This window comes from Triticum urartu, chromosome 1A, assembly GCF_056163025.1.
Source record: "Triticum urartu cultivar PI428250 chromosome 1A, HENAU_Tu73, whole genome shotgun sequence".
Taxonomy (NCBI): domain Eukaryota; kingdom Viridiplantae; phylum Streptophyta; class Magnoliopsida; order Poales; family Poaceae; genus Triticum; species Triticum urartu.
In genome coordinates, this window is record NC_141873.1 from 450,158,247 (window position 1) to 450,174,125 (window position 15,879).

Here is a 15,879-nt window from a genome sequence, read left to right on the forward strand (position 1 = left end):
TACTGTTGTTGCAATAAAAAAAAGATATAAAGACGAAATTTTCACCTACAATTGCCGCATATTTCAGGTGTTCAAGGGAAAGCGGCTTCCAATCCCAGTAGTCATGCAGACCTTGTGGAAAAGACGTCTTCATACTCAAGTAAGATTTGTTTATGACGGCTCCTGCCAAATCTGCCATTGAATCCCTTAGGTTGCCTCCTTTGATCATGAGCTCCTCTTGAAGATCGATGTGACACTCTCTTGGGATTTTGAGGTAACTATTTGCGAGAACATCCCTATCGTTCCTGACGTCGACACTAGCGAAAATTATACCTTTGTTCCGAAGGAAATCTTTCAGAGCAACGCACTCAGTCCTGGCCTTGCACAAGTGATAAACAAGAACATGCTTGCGCATCGCCAGTTGCATGACGACAACTTTTCTACTACGATCAAAATAATCCTCTCGTGTGTACTCCAGATCAAGACCAACAAACTTGTACCTGTCCTCACGCAGCCATTCCTCATAGAGAGTAAGAATCTCCTCCACCTTGTGGGGCTCATTGGTGTACAACACATCGAACTTGGTATTACCATCAGCATCTACAGAGAGACGCTCAGTAGTGTTCCTGAAGTCGTCCATGGAACCGAGGCTGAGACGACAATGGAGTTTGACTATGCTTCTCGTACGAGTCGAGGATGACGAGAGATACCTACACTTCTCTGGAGGGAATAAGACGCAATAACCTCCAGGAATAGACCACTACTTAACCTTTGGGGAGAGACGACTCAGTTACCAAAGCGCCCATTTAATTGCTAAGGAAACGCTGAATGGACGATTGTGCTTCTGCAGCTCGTGAAACCATGCACTTCAAAAGTCACGACTGCCACGCTGTAATCGAGGAGCACCTAGATTGACTCTACCACGATATCTGGCACAATGAACACTAACAATAAATAGCCATCTCATCGGTCACCAGCACATCTTTTGACCGAGAGAACAATGAGAAGAAGCAAACAAGATGACCCTGTCGTACAAATACTACACGGGGACTGAACAAAAATAGAAGCAAGGTTCGGCCAGAACAAAAGCCACACACGTGCCTCCACTTTGCTTTAAAGACAAACCTTAGTGATATCAACGGACATGCATCTCGATGTCTGTCGATGCTTCTCACATACAAATAACTGTGGGATATCATAGATATTCCCGCCTGAACCCAACGTACATAAAAACAGTGGCTCCCTGGGTCAACAACTGCTTGAAAAAAAATACAATAATAGAGTCATGAACCGTGACTCCATTTTAGATACAAAAGTGCCTCTCATTAGGAACCATCATGCCTCCCCTCAATTTGCCTCACCCGACATATCGACCATGCCTCTCCTGCTACAATGATCGTGCATCTAATAACATCATCATCGTTCCTCTCCTAAAGACACACCCAACCATATCTGATTAAACATGTGATTAAAAAAATTAAAACACAGAAGCAGGAGTATGCTTTTTAGCATGTATAACGGTGCCTCGCAAAAAGTATGTGAGGCAGCATAGGCACGTAAAAGACTCCACTCGAACGCAGCACAGCTGGACAACTATAATGGGAGGCAGCTGCACGAGTCAAACATCTCGTGTCCCCATAACACCTCGGGATACACGTACACCATCTATAACCAACATTCATTCCATTTCGCCGAATAAAAAATAAAACAAGAAGCACTCATTACTACTCTTGCTCTCTCCCATCTCCTTTATATTTCAATAAGCTCCGACTCCCTCAGCCACAACACAACTCATTTGCCTTCTCCGACGCTTGCTTCTAGGGTTCGTGCTTCTTCTCCGTCTCCTGTTTCTAGGGTTCGTGCTTCTAACCCGCACACAATCGATTAATTTCTAAGCCATACTTCTCTTGTAGATTGCTGGCCGTGCGTGCTTGCCCTAAGCTTCTCATCACAAGCCATCTGCATTATCCGTCCACCTACTTCTAAGGTTCGTGCTTCTTCCCCGCACACAGTCTCATTTCAAACAAGTCATTGAAGAGTTTTTATTGGGTCTCTTGATTAACTTCCCAGCCGTCCTTCTCTCGTAAATTTTGCTAGCCGTGTGCGCTTGCCCTAAGCTTCCCCTACCCAAATCTCTGTTCGTCAACCCTCACTCTTCTTCTGTCACAGGTAAAAAGCATATGCGTAAGCAGCATGCTCCGATCCGTATTTACGTTTTATGTTTAGGTTTTTCATTTGATAGTTATTGAAGCATCAGATCCGATACAATGACTTCATTCTCTAACAGAATATAAAAACCATTTGAAAATCTAAACAAGTGTTATAAACTCTGTCATACTGCTTTTCTCGAAGGAGTAGATGAGAAGATTTATGGTAAATTTGTAGTTGTTGCCTGCCTTCAATATAGCTACCATATTTGAAGCTAGCCGTTGTCTACCTTCCACGTTGAAGCTTGTTTTTAAATTGTTATGATATTCTTGTTTTCTTAACATAGCTTTTCTGAAATATTTAGGTATGATTTGCCCTGCCTGCCGCCAACCAGGCGGCCCTTGTGAACCACACCCTGAAGTTATCCAGGAATTTGAGGTTATTCTTGATGAAAATTGTTGGAGCCGCATGGTTAGTAAGCATCACTAACAAATTAGTTGCTTACAACACAGTAAAAATCGTCACTGTCACTCATACCCCCTTGCACCTACACTAGGTCCCCCTGCTGCCACTTATTCGCACCTGCCTTGTGTTTTCAATTTCCATTAGTTTGCTTGCCTACGCCCTGATTAATATAGTCCATTAATTTATAATACAATTATGTTGTTATCTGTAGTTCTTATCAAAAATTCATATCAAATTTAAGAAAACTTTTAGAATTAACAGTACGCAAGTTCAAATTTATACTAACAGGTTGTTATTTGCACTATTTTTTCCAGTATGTACCTTGTAATGTCAGAGCTTTTCTCGCTGAATACATTGAAGAGGAGAAGAAAGAAGAAAGAAGATTGTGTAAACAGCAAGTAGAACCAGCCCTTCTTACACATGAAGGAAGGTTTTACAATGCTTTGTTTAAGCATAGGGCGAACTACACAAAGTTCTGCGGTGGTGAGTGGAACATCTTTATGGCTGATTATGAACTTCGTGCTGGAGACCGCATATAATTTGAACTACCAGATGAGGGTCTCAATCTCGAAATACAGACATATCGAGATAACAAAAGGCTGCTTCCATTACCCCACGTTGGTAGGTATTTAATATTACAAACATTACAGACTTATCTTCTTTCGCTGTAATTTTGTATGCATGAATCGAACTGAATAATATTAACCCCGTGTTGGATGTAACTTTATCTAACTTTAAAAGCTTTTTCTTTGTCTAGCTCTGGATGATCTTTCTTCTGAAGATTTCGACCATGTTCACTGCTCTGTCTACTCTTAAGGATATTGAGCTCACCTACGACCAGACACGATTCTTTCTACAACGCCTTTTCGGAGATACTTTCATCCGTTGTCGTCTGTTTGTCCATGTCCTGACTCACACTAACACCAAAGACTACGTCATGGTTGGTTACAACTGTCCTTGTTAAAATACCAAAAATATTTTGCTCATATGTAATATAAACAATACTGAGGTAATATTGCTTATATGTAAAATTATAAAAAAAAACTATTTATTCGAAACTAAAACAACAAAACATCCGCTGTTCTCTTAATATGTTGTTTTATCTGTTTACACACAAACCTGAACATGCCAAGAACTATGTTACTTCAAATATGGAATTTCTTAATGTTTGTGCACTCACCATATTCAGACATCCTTTTATTTATTGTCCAAGTGACAAATCAACGATTTTAATTTCTATTTAATTTTGATTTTCTTCTAGAAAATTCCGAGGAGCGTTGTCTCAACACTGAAGAGATGGGTGGACATGCCAACCAATGGCAGGGTAACCCTTGAAGCTCCTGGTGAACATACACATGTCATCACTCCTTCATCATACCACATCTTCAAAAACGACGGCAGGATGGTAATACAAAAGTCTTCTTTCAGAGACTTCATATCAGCTGCATCCTTCGTTGAAAAGAACGTTGTTCTAATCACTTTCAAAGAGCGAAATGACCATTCTGTGTCCATCATCATTCAGCGCATCATGTAGATTCCGTCGGAACCAGCACGTAAAATGGAAGCAAACAGTGCATCTCCTAGAATGTTCAACGCTCATTTCATCATGATGCCTCCAGGAGCAAAACACTGATTACTATAAGTTTGCTACATTGGATGGTAGAATAATTTAACTAGTATGGACCATGTGCTTGCTTGAACTATCGGAATATTCGTTTGCAACTTGTGTAGCTCTTACAGACAATCAACTAGCTGTTTCAACCATAGGAATGATCCTTTAAAACAAATGTTGTTTGAACCATCCAAATGATTCAATCGAAAAAATGTAGTTCTAATCCTTTGAAAAGTTCACAATTCCAAAAACCAAAAAACAAAAAGATTCATTTTCAAAAAATGAAACGAAACAAGAATCGGTTCGTGATTCAAAACCTCTAGCAATACGATGTTATCAAACTTATTCAAACCATCTAGTGAAACATATCTCAATTAAAAACCAAACAGGACTACGTTTTCAAATCCAAACTATATTCAGTTCAACTTTTCCTAAACACACTTGTACACCGAATAACATAAAAACCGTGCCTCCCTAACCAAGAAAGATTATTAACTGAAAAAAATGTTTCACAACAAAGGCACGACCATGCATCTGCTAAATGTTTACTATCACAGCCAAAGATGCATCACGCAGGCAGCACGCAACGAATAAAAAAATTCAATTTCGAAATTCTATGCCTGGAACCGCCGCGTGACTAGCAACTGCTCTTTGGCGGTTTCCTTTTTTGCACGACAAAACAACCCTTTCACTTTTCCGACTCCATTTCATCCTCTTCCTCGAAATTTTCTCGCCGGCCGCAGTTCACCACCGCACACCTCTAGCCATGGACGACGGGAAACTAACAACATTCACCGAACACATCACTACCCACGGTACAACCGTGCTCGAGGTGGTGTACACCAACGACCCAAGGACCGTGGAGCGGATCATCAACAAGTACGAAGAATGGCTAAAGGAGGAGAAGAACAAGTTCATCGGCCTCGACCTCGAGTACACACGTAAGAGCAGTTACATACGACAAGGGATCGCCGTCGTCCAACTTTCCATGCGCCAGCATGTCCTTGTATACCACTACTGCAGGTCCGAGCGCTCCCAGGCGTTAGTTGACTTCCTACAACGGAAAGCGGTAACTTCACTAGCGTCGACACCAGGAACGACAAGACCATGCTTGCCCGTGCATCAGAATTCCAGACGAGCACCACGTCGACATCCAGAGGCTATTCCGCATCAAGGGTGGTGGAGAAAGGGACTCCATGGCCGACCTTGCAGCGGCCATCATCGACCCCTCATACAAGAACATGAAGAAATCATTCCCAAAGGAGAAGCACCAGTTCTGGGAGTGGAAGCCACTTTCCCCAATACACCTTGAGTACGCGGCAAAGGACAGGTATGTTAGCTACGAGTTGTACCGTAGAATCCTAATCATCAAGAATGGGCTACGTCACCTCCACCAACAACCAATGAAAGAAAGACTCCGCCCATGTAAGAACAATGACGAGGGATCTTCCAGCGGCTGGAAGCGCCGAAAGGGAAACAGTGGTTGGTAAATTGCGAGAAAATGGATGTCTACCTATGTTGTAAATATGTTTGTTGTTGCTCAAAGATGCTGTGTGTATTGTATTACTATTTTACGTTTGAACTTTGAACACAGTGGTGTGCTCATTTACTAATTTGGATTGTATGAACCTATGTTGTAAATATGTTTGTTGTTGCTCAAAGATGTTGTGTGTATTGTATTACTATTTTACGTTTGAATTTTGAACACAATGGTGTGCTCACGTACAAATGCATACTACGTTTTGCATGTCTAAATGCAATTAGTAAGTTATGTCTAAATGCAATTAGTAACTTATGTCCCAGTACTGAGCAAGCATATATTGTATCCATGATTATAGAACGAGAGATATCTCGCATGATATTGTATTATAATTTTCATACTCAACCTTTACAAGATGCATCGTGCATTTACAAGAATATGTTATGATATCGTTGTAAACTCTCAGTACAATGCTTATTAAACATTGGCATGAGCAATTCATAAATATTGCAGAAGATCATTCGGTACACAGTCACAAGCGACGATAACTTTGTTACCTTAACCACATTGGAAAAAAAATCCTTGCCTCCATTTCACATCAAACACCGCTCCGTCGATTCAGAACATCCTTGCTATTTTACACAGGTTCCTCTCCGTACACCAGTTCTGCACAATGCCACAAAACTACACTACTGCGTGCAACTGACCTATTTACAAGCGTGACTCACTAAGTATCTACTAAATCCATGCCTGTGGTGCCACGCACCCGTGACCCTAGAGACTACACACCTGTGCATCATTAACCGAGCCCCTCTAACCAGATATGGGGACCGATGCCTCTACTGCCGTGCACCCGTGCCTCTAGAATCTTGACACCAGCAAGTGGGTTCAAAACCGTGCCTCCAGACAACCGTGCTTGTACTGACTGTAGTGCCTCTGTTTGCTTGATCAACGTGCCTCACTTGAAACCCAAAGTAACTCTACGTGCTCCGCACGTGTGATCGCCAATGCAACTTTGGTGTTGCACAGATGCGTCCCTCAGTATACCCGTACCTCCACAACCGTGCTTGTACTGACTATAATTCCATGCCTCCGTTTTGCTCAGTCCACGTGCCTCACATAAAACCAGCAGTAACTCTACCTCCTACACACACACGAGCCTCTCGCATGAAACCCATAGTATCTCGCCCGTACAACTTTGGCGCTGCACACACGTAGCTCTCAGTATACCCATGCCTCCTCACAACCATGCCTACACTGACTTCAATTCTGTGCCTTCATTTGCTTAAACCACGTGCCTCACATAAAAGAGATACACGGCCGTGCCTCAGAGTAAACAACACACGTGCATCAACTGTATTCAAAACTATAACCCCAATTAAATAACATCCATCCAAAAGAACATCTTTAAAAGAGATGCACAACCATACCTCTTCTACAAACATATAACAGCAATGAACACTTAGGTTCTTAGGTCCATATCAATTCGTATAAAAATACAACATTAACCATAGCATAGATTTTTAAACAAAAACCATATGTTCAAAGGCTATAACTAACATCACTGCGGCAGAAGATTGAATATAACAACAAGCCTCCCATCACGCTCTTTGGAAGTTATCAGCACCAAGCTGTTTACTTCAATAGACGATGCCTGGAGAAAATCACTGAAACCTTCCTGTTTGAACACCATTCTACTACCCAAGCCAATGAAGTAGGAGCAAGGAGTGCTCACATATATATCATCATCACCAGATTCCAAAGTAACTTCAAGGGTTAAAACGCCAGTCGTAGGAAAAGTCACAAACTCCTTCAAACTCCTCACAACAATACCAGGAATAACTTGACAAAAACAACAAGCTATCAGAAATAGAACAAAAATTAAAAACTATAAACAGAAGAGATAATAAAAATAAATAAATAAATAGAAACAAAGAAAAAACAGTGGAAAAAAATCTAACCATATGATGACAATTAACATTCATTGAATCAATCATGTGAACAAAAGGACAACACGGTATGTAGACATCATCAAATAGTTGACACTTCATGAAATACATCTGCTGATAATTAAGAACAACACCACAGGTGTAATAACAACTCCCAACAAGCTCCATCTCGGAGTCGCTCAAACCATCAAGAGCTACAAAATACAATTACACAAGCTCAAGGGAACAGAAAAATCATCATGTGCAATAAAACAAGCTAAAAACTTTCTTAAAAATAAACCTTACCAACAGAAGGTAATGGAGACAACGCATCTCCAAGACCAACACGATAAAAATCAATACCAATCCATGTTCCATAGTGTTCAAGCCTAATGGTCATTATATCACGAGGACGAACACCATAATCACTGACCAATCGTTCCGAGGAAGGACCATGGAATTTACTCCTCAACCGACCATGACTAAACAAAACACCATACAAATAACCCTCACTGCACTGAAAAGCAAGATCAGTATCTTCATCACCCCTTCTTATGGCTAAAGCCCTGCACTCCTCGATGTAACGAGCAAGATGAGCTCTAACACTGCACGGAACATACTGCACAACAAATCAAAACAAGGATCATAATCAAAATCTAAACAGCATGAGCAGCACCAAAAGAAATAAAAGTGTCTGCCAAAAATTGAACAATTATAAAATGATATTCTTACAACACGCCTCCAACAACGCCGATCTAGGACCACACTGAACCCATCTACAGAAGAATCAACAGAAGAACACGGGCCACCAGGCATACGGCAAAAAGGACAAGCCATAACTGCAAGAAACATAATGATTATCAAGAACTAATCACACAAAACCCAGTTGAAACTTGACATCTGATAGTGTTGGTAGTCCCCACTCGTAACTACCCCATAAATCTCCATATCCCGGAAATATAATGGGAACAAAAAGAGAAACCCGAAAGGGAAACAGGGAACCCACGAAGGCAACCGGTAGGGAACGGAGATCACGCGAACGGGGAAGCACGGTCGACGCTAAAGAAGGACCGTCGTAAAACCAGGCAACAAGCGCGCCGGCCGGGACAGGGGCCGCCGTAACCACGCGACAAGAGCGGCGGCCGCGACGGACGAAGACGACGACAAAGAAAGAACGGTGCTCCACGACGGTTCGCCCACACCAGAGAGAAAACAGATCTCAAAACAGATCAAAAGGTTTTACAAAACATTAAAAGTATAAGGACTAAAGTGAAAAAAAGGAAAAACCACAAAGGGAAACCAGAAACCGAAAAACACGGGAGAAGCCGTGCGCGCGACAAGTGTCACGCGCGGAGCGCATCAGAAAAGTCTCCCGACCCTCCGCGCGTGACACTTGGCACGCGCGGAGCGCTTCCCGACTAATCGTTGCGAGGAGCGCTGCTCAATTAGTGATTTCGAGGTTCCGTACCCTGCAAGTCATCCCCGGCAAGTAGGATTCCCGTCGCTGTGGGCCTACAAGACCTCCTATGTAGCGCCTTATGCACCAATAGGATCAACCCGGCGCTCACGCCATTCCTCGCGTGGGCCGGCCCTCCAACGTGAGCTGGTGGCTAGCTCGGGTCGCTTCGTTTTTTTTTTGCCAAGTTATCGGTTGACTATATGTGCTGACCGTTGACCTAACTCGTTGACATGACATTGACCGTTGATTTTTTGGAAAAAAAGTTTACAGACTCAAAAAATTCCTAGATTTAAAAAAATCCACAAAAACCTCTAAAAAATTCATGAATTTGAGGGAAAAGTTGAAAAAAAAATCAGAAATCTTCGTGAGTTTCGTAAAATGTTTACACAAAATATCTATTTTCACATATTTGAGGAAAAAGTTCAAAATATCTTAAAATATATACGTGAATTTGGAAAAAGTTCAGGAATTTAAGAAAAAATGTTGTCAAAACTGAAAATGTTTATGAATTTGAAAAAAATAAAATAATAATAAAAAGGAACAAAAACCTGTCCAGAAAACCGAAAACAGAAGAAAGAATAAAAACAGTCGGAAGCTTCCCAAAACCAGCCCAAGGAAGCTTCTAGAACCTTCACAAAACCGGGAGGGGAGGGAGGTTCCCAGTCGTCTAGTTGGGCCGGTCAATTCCCCACACGTCATAGTTGGAGCGGAGGGACGTCCATTGAAATATATCGAAGGGGAAAGGGGTTTGCGTCAGTTGCCAAATGGTCTATCTTTTTTTAGGCAAACTCGCAAAGCTTTTTATTAAACCGTCATATTTACATGGACGAAGGTAAGGTCTTCTGGGTGGCCTAAGCAAATATGACGGCCGGTCCCGAGAGTTAAAGCATGCTTTACTAGTTTGTGGGCCTCGATATTCGAGGTTCTAAACTCATGACTAAAAACACATGGAATAAAATTACTAGAGTGATGTTTGATCTCCTTCACCACTGCTCCATACGCTGATGATGTCCCTCTATGTATGGCTTCAACAGCTAGCTTGCAATCCGATGCCACAGATATTTTTTGATATAGAGATCATCCGCTAGGGCTAGAGCTTCTCTGATTGCGAGGCATTCCAACACCTCCGGCTCGTCGATGTTTGTGAACAACCAAATGGTCTACCATGGCTACGGCACGGAGCAGGAGCTCTCTTCTGGGCCACAGCTCTCGCCCATCAGCCCCCTGCGCACGGGCTAAAAGCCCATCATCAGTATAGATGAAAGAAGGACGGGCTGAAAGAAGGTGGAAAAACAAGCTGGCCTGGCCGCGGCGGAAACGAACACGGAAACTCCCACGTGACGCGCACCGAGTTCGCGTCACCCGCACGCACCGCCCAATAGGCTGGATGGACGGCTCTGTTTTTATCTCCTCCTTTTATTTATTTATTATTCGGCGCCGAACGTTCCAGAAGGCCGAGGCGCTTCCGGAAGCTACCCCGCGGCCCTACATATACAGCGCCACACGCCCCACCCCGGTCAAGCCAACAACAACAATTATACTACGACCCGACACGCCCCCTCCCTCTCTCCATCAACCCTTCTCCCGTTCCCCAAATCTCTCGACCTCGGAGCAGCCATGACTCATATCCTTCACCGCGAATAAAATCGCCTTCTCTGTTCATCTAATTTTCGTTGATTCTTGTCAAGAATTGGCCGGATTATTACTTTATATCTGTTACCGTGTGCGTGTGTGTTGTGTTTTGGTTGGATCTGTCCGTGTTGTTCCTTGACCTTGCTGGCGGCTGCACGCGGCGACCAGAGGGAGCGGGACCGGCAGCGGGCGCAGGCGCGGAAGCCGGGGACCAAGGGCCGTGACGACGGGCTCACGCCGGAGCAGCGACGAGAGAGGGACGCCAAGGCGCTGCAGGAGAAGACCGCCAAGAAGGCGGCGCAGGCCACGCAGGGGGCCGACGACGCCAAGAAGAAGAACGCCGCCGGCAAGAAATAGTAGTTCGGATCCGTTCTGTCTGTCTCATGAAGTGGAGAGATGTTCTGATGTAGAATTTCTGTGCGATGTGGTTGCGCTCGGCTTGTAGCACAATTCTTTCGGCGCCTCCAGATCAGGCCCCTGTTGTTGATGCGTAATTCGTGGATCTTTAATGCAATGCGATTAATTTGGTCGTTACATCCTCTTTTCATCCGAAATTGTCCGGAATTCCTGACAAGCGTTTTGTAGCTTTTGTCTCACGTTGTCTGATTTGTGCAGTTAGGGCATCTCAACGTGGTCTAATCCGAAAGTATTTTGGGATCTGAGGGTCTAATCCGAAAGTATTTTGGGATCTGAGGCTGCAAGGCTTTTGTAAGTATCAAATACAGTGAGTACTTACCTACCGCCGAGCGCATCCGCGGTGAGTACTCTGTTTCACATGTAGATCCTGTCACGACGCTTTGTTTAAAATTGCATCAACTGACAGCTCCACTGTTAAATATAAACACGTATTCGGTTTGCGATTTAGAATCGTCTGGATCAGTGTCAAAACTTGCATCTACGTAACCATTTACGATAAGCTCTTTGTCACCTCTATATACGAGAAACATATCATTAGTCCTTTTCAAGTACTTCAGGATGTTTGACCACTGTCCAGTGATCCATTCCTGAATTATTTTGGTACCTCCTTGCTAGACTTATAGTAAGGCACACATCAGGTCTAGTATACAATATTGCATACATGATAGAGCCTATGGCTGAAGCATAGGGAACATCTTTCATTTTCTCTCTATTTTCTGCGGTGGTCGGATATTGAGTCTTACTCAACTTCACACCTTGTAACACAGGCAAGAACCCTTTCTTTGCTTGATCCATTTTGAACTTTTTTAAAACTTTGTCAAGGTATGTGCTTTGTGAAAATCCAATTAAGCGTCTTGATCTATTTTTATAGATTTTAATGCCCAATATGTAAGCAGCTTCATCAAGGTCCTTCATTGAAGAACTCTTATTCAAGTATCCTTTTATGCTATCCAGAAATTCTATATCATTTCCAATCAGTAATATGTTATCCACATATAATATCAGAAATACTACAGAGCTCCCACTCACTTTCTTATAAATACAGACTTCTCCAAAACTCTGTACAAAACCAAATGCTTTGATCACACTATCAAAGTGTTTATTCCAACTCCGAGAGGCTTGCATCAGTCCATAAATGGATCGCTGGAGCTTGCACACTTTGTTAGCTCCCTTTGGATCGACAAAACATTCCGGTTGCATCATATACAACTCTTTTTTCAGAAATCCATTCAGGAATGCAGTTTTGACATCCATCTGCCAAATTTCATAATCATAAAATGCGGCAATCGCTAACATGATTCAGACAGACTTAAGCATCGCTACGGGTGAGAAGGTCTCATCGTAGTCAATCCTTTGAACTTGTCGAAAACCTTTTGCAACAAGTCGAGCTTTGTAGACAGTAACATTACCGTCAGCGTCAGTCTTCTTCTTGAAGATCCATTTATTCTCAATTGCTTGCCGATCAACGGACAAGTCAACCAAAGTCCATACTTTGTTCTCATACATGGATCCCATCTCAGATTTCATGGCTTCTAGCCATTTTGCGGAATCTGGGCTCACTATCGCTTCTTCATAGTTTGTAGGTTCATCATGATCTAGTAGCATAACTTCCAGAACATGATTACCGTACCACTCTGGTGCGGATCTTACTCTGGTTGATCTACGAGGTTCGGTAGTAACTTGATCTGAAGTTTCATGATCATTATCATTAGCTTCCTCACTAATTGGTATAGGTGTCACAGAAACCGGTTTCTGTGATGTACTACTTTCCAATAAGGGAGCAGGTACAGTTACCTCATCAAGTTTTACTTTCCTCCCACTCACTTCTTTCGAGAGAAACTCCTTCTCTAGAAAGGATCCATTCTTAGCAAGGAATGTCTTGCCTTCGGATCTGTGATAGAAGGTGTACCCAACAGTCTTCTTTGGGTATCCTATGAAGACACATTTCTTCAATTTGGGTTCGAGCTTATCAGGTTGAACCTTTTTCACATAAGCATCACAGCCCCAAACTTTCAGAAACGACAACTTTGGTTTCTTACCAAACCACAGTTCATAAGGTGTCGTCTCAACGGATTTCGATGGTGCCCTATTTAACGTGAATGCAACCGTCTCTAAAGCATAATCCCAAAACGATAGCGGTAAATCAGTAAGAGACATCATAGATCGCACCATATCTAATAAAGTACGATTACGACGTTCGGACACACCATTACGCTGTGGTGTTCCGGGTGTCATGAGTTGCGAAATTATTTCGCATTGTTTCAAATGTAGACCAAACTCGTAACTCAAATATTCTCCTCCACGATCAGATCGTAGAAACTTTATTTTCTTATTACGATGATTTTCAACTTCACTCTGAAATTCTTTGAACTTTTCAAATGTTTCAGACTCATGTTTTATTAAGTAGATATACCCATATCTGCTTAAATCATCTGTGAAGGTGAGAAAATAACGATATCCGCTATGAGCCTCAACATTCATCGGTCCACATACATCTGTATGTATGATTTTCAACAAATTTGTTGCTCTCTCCATAGTACCGAAGAACGGCGTTTTAGTCATCTTTCCATGAGGCACGGTTAGCAAGTACCAAGTGATTCATAATCAAGTGATTCCAAAAGTCCATCAGTATTGAGTTTTCTTCATGCGCTTTATACCGATATGACCTAAATGGCAGTGCCACAAATAAGTTGCACTATCATTATCAACTATGCATCTTTTGGCTTCAACATTATGAATATGTGTATCACTACTATCAAGATTCATCAAAAATAGACCACTCTTCAAGGGTGCATGACCATAAAAGATATTACTCATATAAATAGAACAACCATTATTCTCTGATTTAAATGAATAACCGTCTCGCATCAAACAAGATCCAGATATAATGTTCATGCTCAACGCTGGCACCAAATAACAATTATTTAGGTCTAATACTAATCCCGAAGGTAGATGTAGAGGTAGCGTGCCGGCTGCGATCACATCGACTTTGGAACCATTTCCCACGCGCATCGTCACCTCGTTCTTCGCTAGTGTTCGCTTAATCCGTAGTCCTTATTTCGAGTTGCAAATAATAGCAACAGAACCAGTATCAAATGCTCAGGTGCTACTGCGAGCTCTAGTAAGGTACACATCAATAACATGTATATCACATATACCTTTGTTCACCTTGCCATCCTTCTTATACGCCAAATACTTGGGGCGGTTCCGCTTCCAGTGTCCAGTCTACTTGCAGTAGAAGCACTCAGTTTCAGGCTTAGGTCCAGATTTGGGTTTCTTCTCCTGAGCAGCAACTTGCTTGCTGTTCTTCTTAAAGTTCCCCTTCTTCTTCCCTTTGCTCTTTGTCGGCGTTCTGGGAATGGGGGTCCCCAGACTTGCCTGCCTGCGGCCTGTGGTTTGGCTCAGGCAGGGGCCCAACGCGGCCCATCTTCATCATCCCAAGCTCAAGACCCTCGCGAGGGGCCAAACCTCGCGGGGCGGACGACAGGAAGCTTCCTCAGAGGCAGCCTCATCAGGCAGGCTCGCGAGGAGGCGGAGAGATCAAGGCAGGGGTACCTCTCGAGGATCCCATGACGCAAGCCGTGCCGATCGAGGCCAGGCGGGCGCCAGGCGGGCGCCGGCCTGTGCAGTGTCCTTGTTTCCCCTTTGGTGCAAAGGGAGCAAGCACAGGACAAGGCATCGGGCAAAGGTTGCCATTCCGGTGCAACAAGACCAAGACCAGCAGAGCGGCAGGACGGAGGTCACTGTGGAGCCCAAGACGGCGTCATCACCAGTGCTTTTGGCAACCGAAGACCACCTTTGGTCAGGATAACTTGTACTAGATGTTCCCCTTCAAAATGACCAATTGTTGGCGCCCTTCCCGCTCAATTATTCGGGGAGAGGCCCAGGGCCTCTATAAATAGAGCTAGCCACCACCGAGTAGAAATATCTAGACACCCAAGGGAGACGGGCAGACAAAGAGAGAGAAATCTAGAAGAACCCTAGCAGAGAGAGAGAGAGAGAGGCGACGGAACTCACCCTAGCAGTTCATCGCACCAGCTCAAGAACACCTCTCACGAGGCTGTTCTTCCCTTATACTATTCATCATTAGCCCCTAAGGCAATCCATCACACCATACACTGGAGTAGGGTATTACACCACAACGGTGGCCCGAACCAGTATAAACCTCGTGTCTCTTGTGTTGCTCATCATTTTCATCTTAGTTCGCACAAGTGGATCGGACATAGATCGGTAGGGGAGAGATCTCCGCGCGCACCCCAGTGTTCGAACCTCAAGGGTCTGCCGGAAACCGAAATCCGACATTTGGCGCGCCAGGTAGGGGTGCGCCGGAACCTTTCTTCCGCTGTTCGCGTGTGACCTTCCGTCGTGTCCATGGCTGACGCTCGTCGGGCTCGCGCCGAGCGCCGGGCTGCTCGCGCCACTCGCGTCGCCCAGACGGCCCCCGTCGGCGGCCCCCCTCGCTGTTCCCCGTCGCCCGCCGCCAACACCGCCACCGGCTCGGCGGGGAACGAGCAGCAGGCATCGTCCCAGCATCCTTCGGTGCGGCGGGATGGCCGCACCGCCACCCGTCGCTGACTCCAGCTGGCTCGTCGTCCCACGCACGTCGCGCACCCATGGATGCGCACGCCTCACTGCTCTTGGCGCGGGAGCTCCTGCACTATCACCCCGTCGACGACCTCTACGAGGACTGGTTCGCCCGCATCACCGAGCTCGCCAGTGCCGCCGGGGGCTCCCCCTTGCGGTCCCTCTCGCTGCCTCG

The 15,879-nt window shown here is 44.1% G+C and overlaps 3 protein-coding genes across 3 annotated transcripts; 2 read left to right on the top strand and 1 right to left on the bottom strand.

Annotated features, from left to right (window-relative positions):
* Positions 1-4,970: 4,970 nt before the first annotated feature.
* On the top strand, positions 4,971-5,817 carry LOC147991656 (uncharacterized). Its single transcript, XM_087538759.1, has 3 exons — positions 4,971-5,227; positions 5,331-5,534; positions 5,799-5,817. Exons 1-3 carry the CDS (start codon positions 4,971-4,973, stop codon positions 5,815-5,817), a joined length of 480 nt encoding a protein of 159 aa, XP_087394885.1.
* A 1,428-nt stretch (positions 5,818-7,245) lies between these two features.
* On the bottom strand, positions 7,246-8,449 carry LOC147991657 (uncharacterized). The gene is made up of 4 exons (XM_087538760.1): positions 8,345-8,449; positions 7,919-8,231; positions 7,646-7,827; positions 7,246-7,527 (listed from the first exon to the last, which is right to left on the bottom strand). Exons 1-4 carry the CDS (start codon positions 8,447-8,449, stop codon positions 7,246-7,248), a joined length of 882 nt encoding a protein of 293 aa, XP_087394886.1.
* Positions 8,450-10,566: 2,117 nt separating this feature from the next.
* LOC125517605 (uncharacterized) lies at positions 10,567-11,237 on the top strand. The gene is made up of 2 exons (XM_087524857.1): positions 10,567-10,694; positions 10,860-11,237. The coding sequence occupies exons 1-2, from the start codon at positions 10,689-10,691 to the stop codon at positions 11,058-11,060; spliced, it is 207 nt and encodes a 68-aa protein (XP_087380983.1). The 5' UTR covers positions 10,567-10,688; the 3' UTR covers positions 11,061-11,237.
* Positions 11,238-15,879: the final 4,642 nt, after the last annotated feature.

What these genes read in the sequence shown, in the direction of transcription:
- LOC147991656 (XM_087538759.1), top strand. Translation starts at nt 4,971, where the DNA reads ATGGACGACGGGAAACTAACAACATTCACCGAACACATCACTACCCAC. An exon ending in CTTGTATACCACTACTGCAG is followed by an intron (nt 5,228 to 5,330) that starts GTCCGAGCGCTC and finishes CCCGTGCATCAG; the next exon opens with AATTCCAGACGAGCACCACG.
- LOC147991657 (XM_087538760.1), bottom strand. Translation starts at nt 8,449, where the DNA reads ATGGCTTGTCCTTTTTGCCGTATGCCTGGTGGCCCGTGTTCTTCTGTT. An exon ending in GGCGTTGTTGGAGGCGTGTT is followed by an intron (nt 8,232 to 8,344) that starts GTAAGAATATCA and finishes TTTGTTGTGCAG; the next exon opens with TATGTTCCGTGCAGTGTTAG. An exon ending in ATGTTAATTGTCATCATATG is followed by an intron (nt 7,528 to 7,645) that starts GTTAGATTTTTT and finishes TGTTTTTGTCAA; the next exon opens with GTTATTCCTGGTATTGTTGT.